The following is a 24,696-nucleotide window of genomic DNA, read 5'->3' on the forward strand; positions in this document are numbered from 1 at the left end:
TGAATGGAGAAAAACTGGAGGAAGTGAAGTGTTTTAGATATCTGGGAGTGGATCTGGCAGCGGATGGAACCATGGAAGCGGAAGTGGATCATAGGGTGGGGGAGGGGGCGAAAATTCTGGGAGCCTTGAAGAATGTGTGGAAGTCGAGAACATTATCTCGGAAAGCAAAAATGGGTATGTTTGAAGGAATAGTGGTTCCAACAATGTTGTATGGTTGCGAGGCGTGGGCTATGGATAGAGTTGTGCGCAGGAAGATGGATGTGCTGGAAATGAGATGTTTGAGGACAATGTGTGGTGTGAGGTGGTTTGATCGAGTAAGTAACGTAAGGGTAAGAGAGATATGTGGAAATAAAAAGAGCGTGGTTGAGAGAGCAGAAGAGGGTGTTTTGAAATGGTTTGGTCACATGGAGAGAATGAGTGAGGAAAGATTGACCAAGAGGATATATGTGTCGGAGGTGGAGGGAACGAGGAGAAGAGGGAGACCAAATTGGAGGTGGAAAGATGGAGTGAAAAAGATTTTGTGTGATCGGGGCCTGAACATGCAGGAGGGTGAAAGGAGGGCAAAGAATAGAGTGAATTGGAGCGATGTGGTATACCGGGGTTGACGTGCTGTCAGTGGATTGAAGCAGGGCATGTGAAGCGTCTGGGGTAAACCATGGAAAGCTGTGTAGGTATGTATATTTGCGTGTGTGGACGTATGTATATACATGTGTATGGGGGGGGGTTGGGCCATTTCTTTCGTCTGTTTCCTTGCGCTACCTCGCAAACGCGGGAGACAGCGACAAAGTATAATAAAAAAAATAATATATATATTCATACTATTCGCCATTTCCCACCTCAGCGAGGTAGCGTTAAGAACAGAGGACTGGGCCTCTGATGAAACATCCTCACCTGGCCCCGTTCTCTGTTCCTTCCTTTGGAAAATTAAAAAAACAAAAATGAGATTGGAAGATTTCCAGCTCCCCGCTCCCTTCCCTTTTAGTCGCCTTCTACGACACTCAGGGAATACGTGGGAAGTATTCTTTCTCCCCTATCTCCAGGAAACAGACAAAAGAATGGCCCAACCCACCCACATACACATGTATATACAGAGACGTCAACACACGCAAATATACATACCTATACATCTCAATGTATACATGTATATATACACACACAGACATATACATATATACACATGTACATAATTCATACTGTTTGCCTTTATTTATTCCCATCGCCACCTCACCACACATGTAATAACAACCCCCTCCCCCCTCATGTGCACGAGGTAGCGCTAGGAAAAGACAACAAAGGCCCCGTTCGTTCACACTCAGTCTCTAGCTGTCATGTAATAATGCACCGAAACCACAGCTCCCTTTCCACATCCAGGCCCCACAGAACTTTCCATGGTTTACCACAGACGCTTCACATGCCCTGGTTCAATCCATTGACAGCACGTCGACCCCGGTATACCACATCGTTCCAATTCACTCTATTCCTTGCACGCCTTTCACCCTCCTGCATGTTCAGGCCCCAATCACTCAAAATCTTTTTCACTCCATCTTTCCACCTCCAATTTGGTCTCTCACTTCTCCTTGTTCCCTCCACCTCTGACACATATATCCTCTTGGTCAATCTTTCCTCACTCATTCTCTCCATGTGACCAAACCATTTTAAAACACCCTCTTCTGCTTTCTCAACCACACTCTTTTTATTTCCACACATCTCTCTTACCCTTACATTACTTACTCGATCAAAGCAGGTATTTTCTGTTTTTGTAGTATGTATTCACAGATCCTGCTGTTTGACATGTAGCATTTGAGATTCAGGAATATAGAGGATTTATTATTTATGACCTAGTCATCAAGGCAATATGCAAAAATTTTTTATGCTGCAGTTGTTTTTAAGATCTTATGAAATCGATGACAAATGATGTAATCATCCCTCAGGTTTTTCGTAATGGGAGACGATTTGATTACAAGGGTCAGCGTGATCTGGCTGGCATTGTTCTGTATATGAAGGAACAAGCAAAATTACCATCAAGAGAGGTGCAGACTTCAAATGAGGCCATAAACAACTTTGCTAGAACAGATGCAAATGTCATTGGTTATTTTGCAGAGAGAAATGATATGTTTGATGAATATATTGGAGCTGCAAATGAATTAAGAGGTAAGGTGTTGAACTGGAAATTGCTGGATTTCACTTGTCATAACTGAATATACCATAAACACCTAACTCTGTTCAGAGCTGTTTTTCTTTACTTACATATCGCCTTTCATAGGAAAAATGTGCAGATAGATTTTTCTTATGATATATACAGTACTGGGAGTAGTTGGTAGGCAGGCACTGACCAGGAAGGAATATTAATGGTACTACCTATCTGGTCATCTGGAAGGTGAGTGACGGCTGCATAGCAAGCCAACATGTCAGTGGTTTTCAGGGTGCACTCCTGTGACTCGGGTAGTTCTTTTCTTCTTGCCTCTCCCACACATGGATGACTGGTATCTTGTCCACAGACATACAATATCTCCTTGTCACATATAAAATTTGACAACTCATAATTTGATACATGTATTATTCTTGAGGATAGGGGAGAAAGAATACTTCCCACGTATTCCCTGCATGTTGTAGAAGGCAGCTAAAAGGGGTGTGAGTTGGGAGGCCAGAAATCTTCCCTTCCAGTTATTACTTTTCCAAAAGAAGGAATAGATAAGAGGGCCAAGTGAGGATTTTCCCTTTACAGTTGTCCTCTGCTCTTGACCCTTCCTCGCATATGAAAGAATTATTATTATTTATTTATTTTATTATACTTTGTAGCTGTCTCCCGCGTTTGCGAGGTAGCGCAAGGAAACAGACGAAAGAAATGGCCCAACCCCCCCCATACACATGTATATACATACGTCCACACACGCAAATATACATACCTACACAGCTTTCCATGGTTTACCCCAGACGCTTCACATGCCTGGATTCAATCCACTGACAGCACGTCAACCCCGGTATACCACATCGCTCCAATTCACTCTATTCCTTGCCCTCCTTTCACCCTCCTGCATGTTCAGGCCCCGATCACACAAAATCTTTTTCACTCCATCTTTCCACCTCCAATTTGGTCTCCCTCTTCTCCTCGTTCTCTCCACCTCCGACACATATATCCTCTTGGTCAATCTTTCCTCACTCATTCTCTCCATGTGCCCAAACCACTTCAAAACACCCTCTTCTGCTCTCTCAACCACGCTCTTTTTATTTCCACACATCTCTCTTACCCTTACGTTACTCACTCAATCAAACCACCTCACACCACACATTGTCCTCAAACATCTCATTTCCAGCACATCCATCCTCCTGCACACAACTCTATCCATAGCCCACGCCTCACAACCATACAACATTGTTGGAACCACTATTCCTTCAAACATACCCATTTTTGCTTTCCGAGATAATGTTCTCGACTTCCACACATTCTTCAAGGCCCCCAGAATTTTCGCCCCCTCCCCCACCCTATGATCCACTTCCGCTTCCATGGTTCCATCCGCTGCCAGATCCACTCCCAGATATCTAAAACACTTCACTTCCTCCAGTTTTTCTCCATTCAAACTCACCTCCCAATTGACTTGACCCTCAACCCTACTGTACCTAATAACCTTGCTCTTATTCACATTTACTCTTAACTTTCTTCTTCCACACACTTTACCAAACTCAGTCACCAGCTTCTGCAGTTTCTCATATGAATCAGCCACCAGCGCTGTATCATCAGCGAACAACAACTGACTCACTTCCCAAGCTCTCTCATCCCCAACAGACTTCATACTTGCCCCTCTTTCCAAAACTCTTGCATTTACCTCCCTAACAACCCCATCCATAAACAAATTAAACAACCATGGAGACATCACACACCCCTGCCGCAAACCTACATTCACTGAGAACCAATCACTTTCCTCTCTTCCTACACGTACACATGCCTTACATCCTCGATAAAAACTTTTCACTGCTTCTAACAACTTTCCTCCCACACCATATATTCTTAATACCTTCCACAGAGCATCTCTATCAACTCTGTCATATGCCTTCTCCAGATCCATAAATGCTACATACAAATCCATTTGCTTTTCTAAGTATTTCTCACATACATTCTTCAAAGCAAACACCTGATCCACACATCCTCTACCACTTCTGAAACCACACTGCTCTTCCCCGATCTGATGCTCTGTACATGCCTTCACCCTCTCAATCAATACCCTCCCATATAATTTACCAAGAATACTCAACAAACTTATACCTCTGTAATTTGAGCACTCACTCTTATCCCCTTTGCCTATCCCCTTTGCATATGAAAGAAATGGTATAAAAATATATATTTTTTTTACACATATGTGCCATTTCCTGCATTAATGAGGTAGTATCATGAACAGAGAACCGAGCCTTTTAGGAAAAATGCTCACTTAGCCAACCTTCTCTATTACTTTATTTTTGAACAGTGAAAACTGGAGGGGAAGGTTTCCAGCCCCTTCATTTTATGACATGTAGGAATATGTGGGAAGTATTCTTTCTCCCCAATCCCTAGGGATAGAATTTTTTTTTCTATTTTGCTTTGTCGCTGTCTCCCGTGTTAGCGAGGTAGCGCAAGGGAACAGATGAAAGAATGGCCCAACCCACCCACAAACACATGTATATACATACACGTCCACACACGCAAATATACATTCCTATACATCTCAACATATACATATATTTACGCACACAGACATATGCATATATACTCATGTACATGATTCATACTGTCTGCCTTTATTCATTCCCATCGCCACCTCGCCACACATGAAATAACAACCCCCTCCCCCCCCATGTGTGCAAGGTAGCGCTAGGAAAAGACAATTAAGGCCCCATTCGTTCACTCTCAGTCTCTAGCTGTCATGTAATAATGCACTAAAACCACAGCCCCCTTTGCACATACAGGCCCCACAGAACTTTCCATGGTTTACCCCAGACACTTCACATGCCCTGGTTCAATCCATTGACAGCACATCGACCCTGGTATACCACATCGTTCCAATTCACTCTATTCCTTGCACGCCTTTCACCCTCCTGCATGTTCAGGCCCCGATCACTCAAAATCTTTTTCACACTATCTTTCCACCTCCAATTTGGTCTCCCACTTCTCCTCGTTCCCTCCACCTCTGACACATATATCCTCTTGGTCAATCTTTCCTCACTCATTCTCTCCATGTGACCAAACCATTTCAAAACACCCTCTTCTGCTCTCTCAACCACACTCTATTTATTTCAACCACACTCTATTTATTACCATACATCTCTCTTACCCTATATTACTTACTCGATCAAACCACCTCACACCACATATTGTCCTCAAACATCTCATTTCCAGCACATCCACCCTCCTGCGCACAACTCTATCCATAGCCCACGCCTCGCAACCATACAACATTGTTGGAACCACTATTCCTTCAAACATACCCATTTTTGCTTTCCGAGATAATGTTCTTGACTTTCACACATTCTTCAAGGCTCCCGGAATTTTCGCCCCCTTCCCCACCCTATGATTCACATCCACTTCCATGGTTCCATCCGTTGCCAAATCCACTCCCAGATATCTAAAACACTTCACTTCCTCCAATTTTTCTCCATTCAAACTTACCACCCAGTTGACTTGACCCTCAACCCCACTGTACCTAATAACCTTGCTCTTATTCACATTTACTCTCAACTTTCTTCTTTCACACACTTTACCAAACTGTCACCAGCTTCTACAGTTTCTCACATGAATCAGCCACCAGTGCTGTATCATCAGCGAACAACAACTGACTCACTTCCCAAGCTCTCTCATCCACAACAGAGTGCATACTTGCCCCTTTTTCCAAAACTCTTGCATTCACCTCCCTAACAACACCATCTATAAACAAATTAAACAACCCAGGAGACATCACACACCTCTGCCGCAAACCTACATTCACTGAGAACCAATCACTTTCCTCTCTTCCTACACGTACACATGCCTTACATCCTCGATAAATACTTTTCACTGCTTCTAACAACTTGCCTCCCACACCATATATTCTTAATGCCTTCCACATAGCATCTCTATCAACTCTATCATATGCCTTCTCCAGATCTATAAATGCTACATACAAATCCATTTGCTTTTCTAAGTATTTCTCACATTCCTCAAAGCAAACACCTGATCCACACATCCTCTACCACTTCTGAAACCACACTGCTCTTCTCCAATCTGATGCTCTGTACATGCCTTCACCCTCTCAATCAATACCCTCCCATATAATTTACCAGGAATACTTAACAAACTTATACCTCTGTAATTTGAGCACTCACCTTTGTTCCCTTTGCCTTTGTACAATGTCACTATGCAAGCATTCCGCCAATACTCAGGCACCTCACCATGAATCATACATACATTAAATAACCTTACCAACCAGTCAACAATACAGTCACCCCCTTTTTTAATAAATTCCACTGCAATACCATCCAAACCCACTGCCTTGCCGGCTTTCATCTTCCACAAAGCTTTTACTACCTCTTCTCTGTTTACCAAATCATTTGCCCTAACCCTCTCACTTTGCACACCACCTCGACCAAAACACCCTATATCTGCCACTTTATCATCAAACACATTCATTAACCTTCAAAATACTCACTCCATCTCCTTCTCACATCACCACCACTTGTTATCACCTCCCCATTAGCCCCCTTCACTGAAGTTCCCATTTGTTCCCTTGTCTTACACACTTTATTGGATTACGTGTTAATTGATAAGCGCGCGAAAGAGAGACTTTTGGATGTTAATGTGCTGAGAGGTGCAACTGGAGGGATGTCTGATCATTATCTTGTGGAGGCGAAGGTGAAGATTTGTAGAGGTTTTCAGAAAAGAAGAGAGAATGTTGGGGTGAAGAGAGTGGTGAGAGTAAGTGAGCTTGGGAAGGAGACTTGTGTGAAGAAGTACAAGGAGAGACTGAGTACAGAATGGGAAAAGGTGAGAACAAAGGAGGTAAGGGGAGTGCGGGAGGAATGGGATGTATTTAGGGAAGCAGTGATGGCTTGCACAAAAGATGCTTGTGGCATGAGAAGCGTGGGAGGTGGGCAGATTAGAAAGGGTAGTGAGTGGTGGGACGAAGAAGAAAGATTATTAGTGAAAGAGAAGAGAGAGGCATTTGGACGATTTTTGCAGGGAAATAATGCAAATGACTGGGAGATGTATAAAAGAAAGAGGCAGGAGGTCAATAGAAAGGTGCAAGAGATGAAAAAGAGGGCAAATGAGAGTTAGGGTGAGAGATTATTAAATTTTAGGGAGAAAAAAAAGATGTTTTGGAAAGAGGTGAATAAAGTGAGTAATGAGACATACATACAGTAAATAACCTTACCAACCAGTCAACAATACAGTCACCCCCTTTTTTGATAAATTCCACTGCAGTACCATCCAAACCTGCTACCTTGCTGGCTTTCATCTTCCACAAAGCTTTTACTACCGCTTCTCTGTTTACCAAATCATTTTCCCTAACCCTCTCACTTTGCACACCATCTCGACCAACACACCCTATATCTGCCTCTCTATCATCAAACACATTCAACAAACCTTCAAAATACTCACTCCATCTCCTTCTCACATCACCGTTACTTGTTATCACCTCCCCATTAGCCCCCTTCACTGAAGTTCCCATTTGCTCCCTTGTCTTACGCACTTTATTTACCTCCTTCCAAAACATCTTTTTATTCTCCCTAAAATTTAATGATACTCTCTCACCCCAACTCTCATTTGCCCTCTTTTTCACCTCTTGCACCTTTCTCTTGACCTCCTGTCTCTTTCTTTTATACATCTCCCAGTCATTTGCATTTTTTCCCTGCAAAAATCGTCCAAATGCCTCTCTCTTCTCTTTCGCTAATAATCTTACTTCTTCATCCCACAACTCGCTACCCTTTCTAATCTGCCCACCTCCCACGCTTCTCATGCCACAAGCATCATTTGTGCAAGTCGTCACTGCCTCCCTGAATACATCCCATTCCTCCCCCACTCCCCTTATGTCCTTAGTTCTTACCTTTTTCCATTCTGTACTCAGTCTCTCCTGGTACTTCCTCACACAAGTCTCCTTCCCCAGGTCACTTACTCTCACCACTCTTGTCACCCCAACATTCTCTCTTCTCTTCTGAAAACCTCTACAAATCTTCACCTTCGCCTCCACAAGATAATGATCAGACATCCCTCCAGTTGCACCTCTCAGGACATTAACATCCAAAAGTCTCTCTTTCACACACCTATCAATTAACATGTAATCCAATAACGCCCTCTGGCCATTTCTCCTACTTACATACGTATACTTATGTATATCTCTGTTTTTAAACCAGGTATTCCCAATCACCAGTCCTTTTTCAGCACATAAATCTACAAGCTCTTCAACATTTCCATTTACAACACTGAACACCCCATGTACACCAATTATTCCCTCAACTGCCACATTACTCACCTTTGCATTCAAATCACCCATCACTATAACCCGGTCTCGTGCATCAAAACTACTAACACACTCACTCAGCTGCTCCCAAAACACTTGCCTCTCATGATCTTTCTTCTTATGCCCAGGTGCGTATGCACCAATAATAACCCATCTCTCTCCTTCAACTTTCAGTTTTACCCATATCAATCTAGGGTTTACTTTCTTACACTCTATCACATACTCCCACCACTCCTTTTCAGGAGTAGTGCTACTCCTTCCCTTGCTCTTGTCCTCTCACTAACCCCTGACTTTACTCCCAAGATATTCCCAAACCACTCTTCCCCTTTACCCTTGAGCTTCGTTTCACTCGGAGTCAAAACATCCAGGTTTCTTTCCTCAAGCATACTACCTACCTCTCCTTTTTTCTCATCTTGGTTACATCCACACACATTTAGACACCCCAGTCTGAGCCTTCGAGGAGGATGAGCACTCCCCGCATGACTCCTTCTTCTGTTTCCCCTTTTAGAAAGTTGAAATACAAGGAGGGGAGGGTTTTGGCCCCCCGCTCCCATCCCCTTTAGTCGCCTTCTACGACACATGAGGAATGCGTAGGTAGTATTCTTTCTCCCCTATCCCCAGGGATAGGGGAGAATACAAATACATCTTTTTTCCTAAATATTTCTCATGCACATCCTTCAAAGCAAACACCTGATCCACTCATTCTCTGCTACTTCTGGGACCACACTGCTCCTCCCCAATCTGATGCTATGTTCATGCTTCATCCTCTCAGTCAGTACCCTCCCATACAATTTTCCAGGAATACTCAAATATATGCCTCTGTAGTTTGAACATTCACCCTTATTGCCTTTGCCTTTGTACTGTGGCACTATGCATGCATTCTTCCAATCCTCAGGCACTTCACCATGATCCACAGATACATTGAATATCCTTACCAACTAATCAGTAACACAGTCACCCCCTTTCTTAATAAATTCAACTGCAGTACCATCCATACCTGCTGCCTTGCCGGATTTCATTGTCCTCGAAGCTTTCTTTATCTCTTCTCTCTTAACCAGACCATTCTCCCTAACCCTCTCACTTCGCTCACCACCCCGACCAAAGCACCCTACATTTGCCACTCTATCATCAAACACATTCATCAAACCTTCACAATACTTACTCCATTTCCTTCTCACGTCATCACTACCTGTTATCACTTCCCCATTTGGCCCCTTCACTGATGTTCCCATTTGTTCTCTTGTTGTATGCACGTTATTTACCTCCTTCCAAAACATCTTTTTATTATCTCTAAAGTTTAATGATACTCTCTCACCCCAGTTCTCATTTGCCCTCTTTTTCAACCCTTGCAACTTACTCTTGACCTTCTGCTGCTTTCTTTTATACATCTCCCAGTCATTTGCACTCTTTCCTTGTAAGTATCGTCCAAATGTCTCTCTTTTCTCTTTCACTAACAGCTTTACTTCTTCCCATTGCTCACTACCTTTTCTGATCTGCCCACCTCCCAGGTATTCCCTGCATGTTGTAGAAGGTGTCTAAAAGGGGAGGGAGTGGGGGGCTGGAAATCCTGCCCTCCCGTTTTTAATTTCCCAAAGAAGGAACAGAGAAGGGGGCCAAGTGAGGATATTCCCTCTAAGGCTCATTCCTCTGTTCTTAATGCTACCTCGCTAACACAGGAAATGGCTATTTCATGGGTGGTGGGGTAGCGATGGGAATGGATGAAGGCAGCAAGTATGAATGTGTACTTGTGTATATATGTATGTGTCTGTGTATGTATTATGTATATGTTGAAATGTATATGTATGTATATGTGCGTGTGTGGGCATATTTTTTTTTTTTTTTTTTTTTTTTTTTGCCTTGTCGCTGTCTCCCGCGTTCGCGAGGTAGCACAAGGAAACAGACGAAAGAAATGGCCCAACCCACCCCCATACACATGTATATACATACGTCCACACACGCAAATATACATACCTACACAGCTTTCCATGGTTTACCCCAGACGCTTCACATGCCTTGATTCAATCCACTGACAGCACGTCAACCCCGGTATACCACATCGCTCCAATTCACTCTATCCCTTGCCCTCCTTTCACCCTCCTGCATGTTCAGGCCCCGATCACACAAAATCTTTTTCACTCCATCTTTCCACCTCCAATTTGGTCTCCCTCTTCTCCTCGTTCCCTCCACCTCCGACACATATATCCTCTTGGTCAATCTTTCCTCACTCATTCTCTCCATGTGCCCAAACCATTTCAAAACACCCTCTTCTGCTCTCTCAACCACGCTCTTTTTATTTCCACACATCTCTCTTACCCTTACGTTACTTACTCGATCAAACCACCTCACACCACACATTGTCCTCAAACATCTCATTTCCAGCACATCCATCCTCCTGCGCACAACTCTATCCATAGCCCACGCCTCGCAACCATACAACATTGTTGGAACCACTATTCCTTCAAACATACCCATTTTTGCTTTCCGAGATAATGTTCTCGATTTCCACACATTCTTCAAGGCTCCCAGAATTTTCGCCCCCTCCCCCACCCTGTGATCCACTTCCGCTTCCATGGTTCCATCCGCTGCCAGATCCACTCCCAGATATCTAAAACACTTCACTTCCTCCAGTTTTTCTCCATTCAAACTCACCTCCCAATTGACTTGACCCTCAACCCTACTGTACCTAATAACCTTGCTCTTATTCACATTTACTCTTAAATTTCTTCTTTCACACACTTTACCAAACTCAGTCACCAGCTTCTGCAGTTTCTCACATGAATCAGCCACCAGCGCTGTATCATCAGCGAACAACAACTGACTCACTTCCCAAGCTCTCTCATCCCCAACAGACTTCATCCTTGCCCCTCTTTCCAAAACTCTTGCATTCACCTCCCTAACAACCCCATCCATAAACAAATTAAACAACCATGGAGACATCAAACACCCCTGCCGCAAACCTACATTCACTGAGAACCAATCACTTTCCTCTCTTCCTACACGTACACATGCCTTACATCCTCGATAAAAACTTTTCACTGCTTCTAACAACTTGCCTCCCACACCATATATTCTTAATACCTTCCACAGAGCATCTCTATCAACTCTATCATATGCCTTCTCCAGATCCATAAATGCTACATACAAATCCATTTGCTTTTCTAAGTATTTCTCACATACATTCTTCAAAGCAAACACCTGATCCACACATCCTCTACCACTTCTGAAACCACACTGCTCTTCCCCAATCTGATGCTCTGTACATGCCTTCACCCTCTCAATCAATACCCTCCCATATAATTTAACAGGAATACTCAACAAACTTATACCTCTGTAATTTGAGCACTCACTCTTATCCCCTTTGCCTTTGTACAATTGCACTATGCACGCATTCCGCCAATCCTCAGGCACCTCACCATGAGTCATACATACATTAAATAACCTTACCAACCAGTCAACAATACAGTCACCCCCTTTTTTAATAAATTCCACTGCAATACCATCCAAACCTGCTGCCTTGCCGGCTTTCATCTTCCGCACAGCTTTTACTACCTCTTCTCTGTTTACCAAATCATTTTCCCTAACCCTCTCACTTTGCACACCACCTCGACCAAAACACCCTATATCTGCCACTCTATCATCAAACACATTCAACAAACCTTCAAAATACTCACTCCATCTCCTTCTCACATCACCACTACTTGTTATCACCTCCCCATTTGTGCCCTTCACTGAAGTTCCCATTTGCTCCCTTGTCTTACGCACTTTATTTACCTCCTTCCAAAACATCTTTTTATTCTCCCTAAAATTTAATGATACTCTCTCACCCCAACTCTCATTTGCCCTTTTTTTCACCTCTTGCACCTTTCTCTTGACCTCCTGTCTCTTTCTTTTATACATCTCCCACTCAATTTCATTTTTTCCCTGCAAAAATCGTCCAAATGCCTCTCTCTTCTCTTTCACTAATACTCTTACTTCTTCATCCCACCACTCACTACCCTTTCTAATCAACCCACTTCCCACTCTTCTCATGCCACAAGCATCTTTTGCACAATCCATCACTGATTCCCTAAATACATCCCATTCCTCCCCCACTCCCCTTACTTCCATTGTTCTCACCTTTTTCCATTCTGTACTCAGTCTCTCCTGGTACTTCCTCACACAAGTCTCCTTCCCAAGCTCACTTACTCTCACCACCCTCTTCACCCCAACATTCACTCTTCTTTTCTGAAAACCCATACAAATCTTCACCTTAACCTCCACAAGATAATGATCAGACATCCCTCCAGTTGCACCTCTCAGCACATTAACATCCAAAAGTCTCTCTCGCGCGCCTGTCAATTAACACGTAATCCAATAACGCTCTCTGGCCATCTCTCCTACTTACATATGGGCATATATGTATGTATATATGTCTGTGTGTATGTGGGTTGTTGGGCCATTCCTCATCTATTTTCTTGCACAACCTCATTGATGTGGGAAACAGCAATTAAGTATAATATAGCATGGGCTATGGATAGAGTTGTGCAGAAGAGAGTGGATGTGTTGGAAATGAGATGTTTGAGGACAATATGTGGTGTGAGGTGGTTTGATCAAGTAAGTAATGAAAGGGTAAGAGAGATGTGTGGTAATAAAGAGTGTAGTTGAGAGAGCAGAAGACGATGTTTTGAAATGGTTTGGTCACATGAAGAGAATGAGTGAGGAAAGATTGACAAAGAGGATATATGTGTCAGAGGTGGAGGGAATGAGGAGAAGTGGGAGACCAAATTGGAGGCGGAAAGATGGAGGGAAAAAGATTTCGAGTGATCGGGGCCTGAACATGCAGGAGGGTGAAAGGCATGCAAGGAATAGAGTGAATTGGAACAGTGTGGTATACCGGGGTCGACATGCTGACAATGGATTGAACCAGGGCATGTGAAGTGTCTGGGGTAAACCATGGAAAGTTCTGTGGGGCCTAGATGTGGAAAGGGAGCTGTGGTTTCGGTGCATTATACATGACAGCTAGAGACTGAGTGTGAACAAATGTGGCCTTTGTTGTCTTTTCCTCGTGCTACCTCGCGCACATGCGGAAGGGAGGGGGATGTCATTTCATGTGTGGTGGGGTGGCATTGGGAATGAATAAGGGCAGATAGTATGAATTATGTGCATTTGTGTCGATGTATATGTCTGTGTGTGTATATATATGTATATGTTGAGATGTATAGGTATGTATATGTGCGTGTGTGGACGTGTATGTATATACATGAGTATGTGGGTGGGTTGGGCCATTCTTTCGTCTATTTCCTTGCGCTACCTCGCTAAAGTGGGAAACATCAACAAAGTATGATAAATAAATAAATAAATATTATGTATATTTGTGCACATATTTTGTTACCACAACTTTCATTGTACTTTTTTACCCTCATACATCAGTCAGTTATACACTTATTTTATTGCCACACAAAAACTGTTCATATACCTGAAATGTTATATTTTGTTTGATTATCTTATGCACAATTTTATTGTACTTATGGATTTATTAGAACTTGTTTCTCCAAAGCAAGAATTAGAGGAAGTAGAACACTGTAGGCAAATTTCTAAATGAATATTTCATTTTTTGGTAGGAAAGTTGCCATTCTTCCATACTTTTGACCAAGCTTCTGCTATGCATCTCAAGCTGAAGGTCAACTCGGTTACCATTCTGATGCCAGAGATATATCACTCACAGTATGAGGAGAAAGTCTTCAGATATACAAAGGTACAGTATTAAGTAGCCATGACTTTGGTGCATTACACATGACAACTAGAGACTGAGTGTGAACGAATGTGGCCTTTTTTTGTCAGTTTTCCTGGTGCTGCCTTGCTGAAGTGGGGGGTAACAACGCTATTTCCTATGTGGTGGGTTAGCATTAGGAATGGATGAAGGCAAGCAAGTATGAATATGTACATGTTTGTATATGTATATGTCTGTGTATGTTTATGTTTATGTTGATATGTATGTGTATGTATATGTGCATGTATAGGCATTTATGTATGTATGTGTATACGAGTGGATGGGCCATTCTTCGTCAGTTTCCTGGTGCTGCCTCTCTGATGCAGGAAACAGTGATTAAGTATAATAGATAGATAATAACATTATTTTGAATCATGAATTTAATTTTCAGTCCATCTCATCCCCCATACTTTACTTCCTTTGCTTGATGAACTGTGCAGTGGTGACAGACACTGTCTATCATTTTTGTAGTCGAATAACTTTTTCTTTTCAAATGAATGATATTTTCTCTTTAAAATTGTAGTTTGGAATGTATATAGAAATCATTATCTAGATATCTTCTTATCATTTAACCTTTAAACTGTGGTCTGTGTCAGGGTTTAGATACCCCTGGTGTGGCATTCATTCATTTGTTCTTACATATAAGAAAATGGCCATGAAAAGGATCATCGGCTACTGATGATTTATCTGCTGAAAAAGTGGCCAGTTATTTGTGTTCAAGTATCAGTAGACCTAATGAAAGGAAAATGTTTTTGGAAAGAGATTGATAGTGTGAGAATTAAAAGAAAAAATGGGAACATTGGTGAAGAAGGTAAATAGGGAAGTGGTGACAGACATTGATGAGGTGGAGAGGCTATGTAGCAAATACTTTGAAGGATTATTGAGTGTTTGACGATAGGGTGGTAGATGTAGTGATGATAGGATGGCAGATGTAGGGTGTATGGGATGGAGAGGTATGAGAAGTGAGTCATGCCAAGAGATTTGGTGAATAGAGATGGTGAAAGCCCTGCATAAGATGAAATGAGGCAAGGCAGCTGGAGTGGGTGGTATTGCAGTTGAATTTCTTCAGGAAAAGGATGATTGGATTGTTGACTGGTTAGTTTGGGTTTTCAGTGTATGTATGGATCATGGTGAGGTACCTGCAGATTGGTGAGTGTTTGAATTGCAGAGGTTAAATTTTTATGGACACCTGGAAGGTTGTATAGATGAGTGGTGATTAAAAGGGAAGAACAAAGTGGTTTCAGGAGCAGTGGATGATGTGTGGATCAGATGTATGCTTAGAAGAATGCGCAGGAAATGCAGAAAAAAAAATTTGTATGTTGTATTTATGGATATGGAGAAAGCATGCTCTGTGGAAGGTGCTACGAATATTGTGGGAGGAAAGCTTTTAGAAGCAATGATGATTTTTTTTATCAAGAGAATAAGGCATGTGTGTAAGTAGAGAGGAGGGCAAATGATTTCAGGTGAAAGTGGGTCTGTGGCTGGTATTTGTGTTATCAGTGCAGCTGTTTAATCTTTTTATGGATAGGGTGGTGAGTGAGGTGAATGCAAGGCTCTTGGAGAGAGACCAAGTTTGAAGTCTATTGGGGGAGGTGGGAGGTGAATTTGTTGTTTGCTGATGACCCAGTGTTGGCAGCAAATTCGAGTGAGAAACTGCAGAAGCTGGTCAGAGTTTGGAAGTGTGTGTGAAAGGAGAAGGTCGAGAGTAATTTTGAATAAAAGGAAGGTTATTAGGTTTAGCTTTGAAAAGAGACAGGTTATTTGGAATGGGCTTTCATGGAGAGAACTTGGAGGAAGTAATGTCTTAAATATGGATATGGCAGTTAATAGAACCATGGGAGCTGAGGTGAGCCATGGGATGGGTAAGGGGACAAAGGTCCAGTACACATTGTGGAATGTATGGAAAGAGAGGTCACTGTCTTTAAGTAGATTGATGAAATTTTTAAAGGAAGCCAAGATCTATCTATTTATATCTCTAATCCTGCTCTAATTGGAACTCCCTCAGAGAGGGATCCTCGTCAACAAAGTCTCCATAACTAAAGAACTCCAGTGCTGCTTCTTAGCCTTTAGTGCCTCACCCTTAGCAGGCCAGTGCCAGAGGGCAAGTTCAGCGCAGTGTTTACAGAGGCTCCTACCTAATGTTCCTAATGACTACTTCTGTTGAATCTATCTCTCCGTCTGTATCTCTGATTCCTGTTCCAATTGGAACTCCCATAAAGGAGTAGCCACAGCAACAGTCTTTGTAAGTAAAGAACTAAAGAACTGCTGCTTCGTAGCCTTTTGTGCCTCATCCTTATTTGGCCACTGGCAGAGGGCAACTCTAATGCAGTGTTTGTGGAGGCTTCTACCTAATTTTTCTAATGACTTCTACCAAATGTTTCTACTTAATGCTCCTGCCTAAATGTCCCTTCCTACTCCTGCTATCTACTGCTCCTATCATTTTGCCGAAGTGCAGGGCTAGCACATAGTGCTCGCCGCAGGAAAATTTAGAGTTACGAAGAATGAGCTGTGTAAGTTAAGTGTTGTCAAGTATTACAAATGACAAGGAAAGATTGTATGTTGACAAAGCCAGTAGTCCACATGTTAGTGAGGCAACTCAGTATTCATATGTCACTAACCCTCCTGATACCAAAATGTATAATTCTACATAAATAGTTTTAACTTATAGATCACATTTTTATGCTAAAAATCACTGATGAACCAATGCTTTTTTGGATTCCTCAAAATCAGTTTATTCATGTTTGCTTTTAAAAAGAGAATTGGATTGGTGAAGATTGGCCGTTTATTTTATTGAAATTGCAAATGTTAAGATGGAGGATAATGCTTTGTTTGAATTTTTTGAAAGTGAATCTTTAACAGAATACTCCAGAACTTGAATAGTGGTAAAGGAGAAGCTTTGGTATACAAATTCTTTGATCATGGATTATATGAATAGATACCATCTTTTGAACATGTACATATAATTTGCTTAAGAGAATAAGCAGTTTATTTTGAAACAGTACACAAAACAGTTTGTAGCTTTTGAGTGAATGAAAATACATAATGTATAATCAGATGGTTATTCATGTTAACAATGTAAGCAATTGCTTCCAAAAGCAAATTAATTTTTTTTAAATTCTGTAAGCCCTCAAGTTCTCTGTTCTCAATTAATAGAGCAAATTATCTCACACCCTACCCATATTCCTTACTGCTGTGACCTCTCTCCCTATGTTCTGGATGATTTTTTACTTCTTATCCATCCCCCTGTAACTACTGTGTTGTACTCAGTTGGTTCATCTGATCCTACTCTCATAAGTCTACCTTTTCTGATGGCACCTCCCTCTCCAGCAGCCCCTTTTACACATGAATATTGACAATTCAACAAAGCTGATTGGAATAACTTACAAGAATTCTTTTCTGACTTTCCTTGGATAAATCACTGTCTCTTGCATGGTGATGCTTCTGTCTCTGCCAAATGCATAGCAGAAGTTAATTGTTGCAGGAATGGAAGCATTTATCCCCTTGATTCTTCAAGATGACCTTTTCTTGCATCTCATCATTCAACCATTCTGTTCTAAGGCCATTCAGGCAAGGGATCAGGCATATCAGGCTAGGAAAAACTCTCCTTCATATAACTCCCATTCAGCTTCTGTCACTGCCCATAATCATTGTAAATACATTATCCATAGTGTGTTCCTTTAATCAAAGAAAGTGTGATAACCTTTCTTCATCCACTGATAGGTATTTCTGGTCTTTAGCAAAGGGCATTCCTGACGATTTCCTTCTTTTCCATTATGACATTAATTATAGCTGTGTGTCCCATTGATAAAGCAACCCCCTTTGGTTTCCATTTCTCCTCTGACTCTGTCTTGGATTACTCTAACATTCCCTCACCCCCTGATGCTCCTTTCGATAATTCTGTACCCCTCCCCATAATCTCTTCAGAGTGTCTGTAATGCACTTTTCTCTCTAGACCCAAACAAGGCTTATGGTCCCTATGGCATCCATCCCCATGTACTGAAAGAAAGTGCCTCTCAACTTGAACCTGTGTTTGTTCGTCTGTTCCATCTCTGTTTAAAAACCAGAACAGAGAGATGTGTGGAAATAAAAAGAGCGTGGTTGAGAGAGCAGAAGAGGGTGTTTTGAAATGGTTTAGGCACGTGGAGAGAATGAGTGAGGAAAGATTGACCAAGAGGATATATGTGTCGGAGGTGGAGGGAACAAGAAGTGGGAGACCAAATTGGAGGTGGAAAGATGGAGTGAAAAAGATTTTGTGTGATCGGGGCCTGAACATGCAGGAGGGTGAAAGGCGGGCAAGGAATAGAGTGAATTGGATGGATGTGGTATACTGGGATTGACGTGCTGTCAGTGGATTGAATCAGGGCATGTGAAGCGTCTGGGGTAAACCGTGGAAAGTTGTGTGGGGCCTGGATGTGGAAAGGGAGCTGTGGTTTCGGGCATTATTGCGTGGCAGCTAGAGACTGAGTGTGAACGAATGAGGCCTTTGTTGTCTTTTCCTAGCACTACCTTGCACACATGAGGGGGGAGGGGGATGGTATTCCATGTGTGGCGAGGTGGCGATGGGAGTGAATGGGGGCAGACAGTGTGAATTGTGTGCATGGGTATATATGTATGTGTCTGTGTGTGTATATATATGTGTACATTGAGATGTATAGGTATGTATATTTGCGTGTGTGGACGTGTGTGTGTGTATACATTGTGTATGGGGGTGGGTTGGGCCATCTCTTTCATCTGTTTCCTTGCGCTACCTCGCAAACACGGAAGACAGTGACAAAGCAAAATAAATGATAAAATATATATATATATATATATATATATATATATATATATATATATATATATATATATATATATATATTTTTTTTTTTTTTTATTATATATATATATATATATATATATATATATATATATATATATATATATATATATATATATATATATATATATATATATATTTTTTTTTTTTTTTTTGTCGCTGTCTCCCGCGTTTGCGAGGTAGCGCAAGGAAACAGACGAAAGAAATGGCCCAACCCCCCCCATACACATGTATATACATACGTCCACACACGCAAATATGCATACCTACACAGCTTTCCATGGTTTACCCCAGACGCTTCACATGCCTTGATTCAATCCACTGACAGCACGTCAAACGGATTTGTATGTAGCATTTATGGATCTGGAGAAGGCATATGATAGAGTTGATAGAGATGCTCTGTGGAAGGTATTAAGAATATATGGTGTGGGAGGCAAGTTGTTAGAAGCAGTGAAAAGTTTTTATCGAGGATGTAAGGCATGTGTACGTGTAGGAAGAGAGGAAAGTGACTGGTTCTCAGTGAATGTAGGTTTGCGGCAGGGGTGTGTGATGTCTCCATGATTGTTTAATTTGTTTATGGATGGGGTTGTTAGGGAGGTGAATGCAAGAGTTTTGGAAAGAGGGGCAAGTATACAGTCTGTTGGGGATGAGAGAGCTTGGGAAGTGAGTTAGTTGGTGTTCACTGATGATACAGCGCTGGTGGCTGATTCATGTGAGAAACTGCAGAAGCTGGTGACTGAGTTTGGTAGTGTGTGAAAGAAGAAAGTTAAAAGTAAATGTGAATAAGAGCAAGGTTATTAGGTACAGTAGTGTTGAGGGTCAAGTCAGTTGGGAGGTAAGTTTGAATGGAGAAAAACTGGAGGAAGTAAAGTGTTTTAGATATCTGGGAGTGGATTTGGCAGCGAATGGAACCATGGAACCGGAAGTGAATCATAGGGTGGGGGAGGGGGCGAAAATTCTGGGAGCCTTGAAGAATGTGTGGAAGTCAAGAACATTATCTCGGAAAGCAAAAATGGGTATGTTTGAAGGAATAGTGGTTCCAACAATGTTGTATGGTTGCGAGGCGTGGGCTATGGATAGAGTTGTGTGGAGGAGGGTGAATGTGTTGGAAATGAAATGTTTGAGGACCAAATGTGGTGTGAGGTGGTTTGATCAAGTAAGTAATGTAAGGGTAAGAGAGATGTGTGGTAGTAAATAGAGTGTGGTTGAGAGAGCAGAAGTGGGTGTTTTGAAATGGTTTGGTCACATGGAGAGAATGAGTGAGGAAAGATTGACAAAGAGGATATGTGTGTCAGAGGTAGAGGGAATAAGAAGAAGCAGGAGACCAAATTGGAGGTGAAAGGATGGAGTGAAACAGATTTTGAGTGATCAGGATTTGAACGTAGCAGAGGGTGAAAGGCATGCAAGGAATAGAGTAAATTGGAATGATGTGGTATACTGGGGTGGACGTGCTGTCCGTGGATTGAACCAGGGCATGTGAAATGTCCGGGGTAAACCATGGAAAGTTTTGTGGGGCCTGGATGTGGAAAGGGAGCTGTGGTTTAGTGCATTATATATGACAGCTAGAGACTGAGTGTGAATGAATGTTGCCTTTGTTGTCTTTTCCTAGCACTACCTTGTGCACCTGGGGGGAGAGGGTGTGCTGTTTCATGTGTGACGGGGTGGTAATGGGAATGTATGAAGGCAGCAAGTATGAATATGTACATGTGTATACACATACGTGTATGTATATGTATGTATACATTGAAATGTATAGACATGTATATGTGTGTATGTGGGCATTTATGCATGTGTATGTGGGTGGGTTGGGCCATTCTTTTGTCTGTTTCCTTGCACTACCGTGCTAGTGCAGGAGACAGCGACTAAATATAATATAATAATATAGAATGGAAAAAGGTGAGAACAAAGGAGGTAAGGGGAGTGGGGGAGGAATGGGATGTATTTAGGGAAGCAGTGATGGCTTGCGCAAAGGATGCTTGTGGCATGAGAAGCGTGGGAGGTGGGTTGATTAGAAAAGGTAGTGAGTGGTGGGATGAAGAAGTAAGATTGTTAGTGAAAGAGAAGAGAGAGGCATTTGGATGATTTTTGCAGGGAAAAAATGCAAATGAGTGGGAGAGGTATAAAAGAAAGAGGCAGGAGGTCAAGAGAAAGGTGCAAGAGGTGAAAAAGAGGGCAAATGAGAGTTGGGGTGAGAGAGTATCATTAAATTTCAGGGAGAATAAAAAGATGTTTTGGAAGGAGGTAAATAAAGTGCGTAAGACAAGGGAGCAAATGGGAACTTCAGTGAAGGGGGCTAATGGGGAGGTAATAACAAGTAGTAGTGATGTGAGAAGTAGATGGAGTGAGTATTTTGAAGGTTTGTTGAATGTGTTTGATGATAGAGTGGCAGATATAGGGTGTTTTGGTCGAGGTGGTGTGCAAAGTGAGAGGGTTAGGGAAAATGATTTGGTAAATAGAGAAGAGGTAGTAAAAGCTTTGCAGAAGATGAAAGCCGGCAAGGCAGCAGGTTTGGATGGTATTGCAGTGGAATTTATTAAAAAAGGGGGTGACTGTATTGTTGACTGGTTGGTAAGGTTATTTAATGTATGTACGATTCATGGTGAGGTGCCTGAGGATTGGCGGAATGCTTGCGTAGTGCCATTGTACAAAGGCAAAGGAGATAAGAGTGAGTGCTCAAATTACAGAGGTATAAGCTTGTTGTGTATTCCTGGTAAATTATATGGGAGGGTATTGATTGAGAGGGTGAAGGCATGTACAGAGCATCAGATTGGGGAAGAGCAGTGTGGTTTCAGAAGTGGTAGAGGATGTGTGGATCAGGTGTTTGCTTTGAAGAATGTATGTGAGAAATACTTAGAAAAACAAATGGATTTGTATGTAGCATTTATGGATCTGGAGAAGGCATATGATAGAATTGATAGAGATGCTCTGTGGAAGGTTTTAAGAATATATGGTGTGGGAGGCAAGTTGTTAGAAGCAGTGAAAAGTTTTTATCGAGGTTGTAAGGCATGTGTACATGTAGGAAGAGAGGAAAGTGATTAGTTTCTCAGTGAATGTAGGTTTGCGGCAGGGGTGTGTGATGTCTCCATGGTTGTTTAATTTGTTTATGGATGGGTTGTTAGGGAGGTGAATGCAGGAGTTTTGGAAAGAGGGGCAAGTATGCAGTCTGTTGTGGATGAGAGAGCTTGGGAAGTGAGTCAGTTGTTGTTTGCTGATGATACAGCGCTGGTGGCTGATTCATGTAAGAAACTGCAGAAGCTGGTGACTGAGTTTGGTAAAGTGTGTGAAAGAAGAAATTTAAGAGTAAATGTGAATAAGAGCAAGGTTATTAGGTACAGTAGTGTTGAGGGTCAAGTCAATTGGGAGGTAAGTTTGTATGGAGAAAAACTGGAGGAAGTAAAGTGTTTTAGATATCTGGGAGTGGATCTGGCAGCGGATGGAACCATGGAAGCGGAAGTGAATCATAGGGTGGGGAGGGGGTGAAAATTCTGGGAGCCTTGAAGAATGTTTGGAAGTCAAGAACATTATCTCGGAAAGCAAAAATGGGTATGTTTGAAGGAATAGTGGTTCCAACAATGTTGTATGGTTGCGAGGCGTGGGCTATGGATAGAGTTGTGTGGAGGAGGGTGAATGTGTTGGAAATGAAATGTTTGAGGACCAAATGTGGTGTGAGGTGGTTTGATCAAGTAAGTAATGTAAGGGTAAGAGAGATGTGTGGTAGTAAATAGAGTGTGGTTGAGAGAGCAGAAGTGGGTGTTTTGAAATGGTTTGGTCACATGGAGAGAATGAGTGAGGAAAGATTGACAAAGAGGATATGTGTGTCAGAGGTAGAGGGAATAAGAAGAAGCAGGAGACCAAATTGGAGGTGAAAGGATGGAGTGAAACAGATTTTGAGTGATCAGGATTTGAACGTAGCAGAGGGTGAAAGGCATGCAAGGAATAGAGTAAATTGGAATGATGTGGTATACTGGGGTGGACGTGCTGTCCGTGGATTGAACCAGGGCATGTGAAATGTCCGGGGTAAACCATGGAAAGTTTTGTGGGGCCTGGATGTGGAAAGGGAGCTGTGGTTTAGTGCATTATATATGACAGCTAGAGACTGAGTGTGAATGAATGTTGCCTTTGTTGTCTTTTCCTAGCACTACCTTGTGCACCTGGGGGGAGAGGGTGTGCTGTTTCATGTGTGACGGGGTGGTAATGGGAATGTATGAAGGCAGCAAGTATGAATATGTACATGTGTATACACATACGTGTATGTATATGTATGTATACATTGAAATGTATAGACATGTATATGTGTGTATGTGGGCATTTATGCATGTGTATGTGGGTGGGTTGGGCCATTCTTTTGTCTGTTTCCTTGCACTACCGTGCTAGTGCAGGAGACAGCGACTAAATATAATATAATAATATAGAATGGAAAAAGGTGAGAACAAAGGAGGTAAGGGGAGTGGGGGAGGAATGGGATGTATTTAGGGAAGCAGTGATGGCTTGCGCAAAGGATGCTTGTGGCATGAGAAGCGTGGGAGGTGGGTTGATTAGAAAAGGTAGTGAGTGGTGGGATGAAGAAGTAAGATTGTTAGTGAAAGAGAAGAGAGAGGCATTTGGATGATTTTTGCAGGGAAAAAATGCAAATGAGTGGGAGAGGTATAAAAGAAAGAGGCAGGAGGTCAAGAGAAAGGTGCAAGAGGTGAAAAAGAGGGCAAATGAGAGTTGGGGTGAGAGAGTATCATTAAATTTCAGGGAGAATAAAAAGATGTTTTGGAAGGAGGTAAATAAAGTGCGTAAGACAAGGGAGCAAATGGGAACTTCAGTGAAGGGGGCTAATGGGGAGGTAATAACAAGCAGTAGTGATGTGAGAAGTAGATGGAGTGAGTATTTTGAAGGTTTGTTGAATGTGTTTGATGATAGAGTGGCAGATATAGGGTGTTTTGGTCGAGGTGGTGTGCAAAGTGAGAGGGTTAGGGAAAATGATTTGGTAAATAGAGAAGAGGTAGTAAAAGCTTTGCAGAAGATGAAAGCCGGCAAGGCAGCAGGTTTGGATGGTATTGCAGTGGAATTTATTAAAAAAGGGGGTGACTGTATTGTTGACTGGTTGGTAAGGTTATTTAATGTATGTACGATTCATGGTGAGGTGCCTGAGGATTGGCGGAACGCTTGCGTAGTGCCATTGTACAAAGGCAAAGGAGATAAGAGTGAGTGCTCAAATTACAGAGGTATAAGCTTGTTGTGTATTCCTGGTAAATTATATGGGAGGGTATTGATTGAGAGGGTGAAGGCATGTACAGAGCATCAGATTGGGGAAGAGCAGTGTGGTTTCAGAAGTGGTAGAGGATGTGTGGATCAGGTGTTTGCTTTGAAGAATGTATGTGAGAAATACTTAGAAAAACAAATGGATTTGTATGTAGCATTTATGGATCTGGAGAAGGCATATGATAGAATTGATAGAGATGCTCTGTGGAAGGTTTTAAGAATATATGGTGTGGGAGGCAAGTTGTTAGAAGCAGTGAAAAGTTTTTATCGAGGTTGTAAGGCATGTGTACATGTAGGAAGAGAGGAAAGTGATTAGTTCTCAGTGAATGTAGGTTTGCGGCAGGGGTGTGTGATGTCTCCATGGTTGTTTAATTTGTTTATGGATGGGTTGTTAGGGAGGTGAATGCAGGAGTTTTGGA

General features: G+C 42.1%; 1 protein-coding gene across 1 annotated transcript in view; it reads left to right on the forward strand.

Moving 5' to 3' along the window:
• The window catches only part of LOC139765204 (protein disulfide-isomerase A4-like), a 94,096-nt gene that overhangs the window by 45,305 nt on the left and 24,095 nt on the right, over nucleotides 1–24,696 (forward strand). The window contains exons 6-7 of the mRNA XM_071692506.1: nucleotides 1,932–2,151; nucleotides 14,063–14,196. Of these exons, the coding sequence (XP_071548607.1) occupies nucleotides 1,932–2,151; nucleotides 14,063–14,196 (354 nt within the window). The remainder of the gene's footprint in view (nucleotides 1–1,931; nucleotides 2,152–14,062; nucleotides 14,197–24,696) is intronic.

This window comes from Panulirus ornatus, chromosome 53, assembly GCF_036320965.1.
Source record: "Panulirus ornatus isolate Po-2019 chromosome 53, ASM3632096v1, whole genome shotgun sequence".
NCBI classification, from domain to species: domain Eukaryota; kingdom Metazoa; phylum Arthropoda; class Malacostraca; order Decapoda; family Palinuridae; genus Panulirus; species Panulirus ornatus.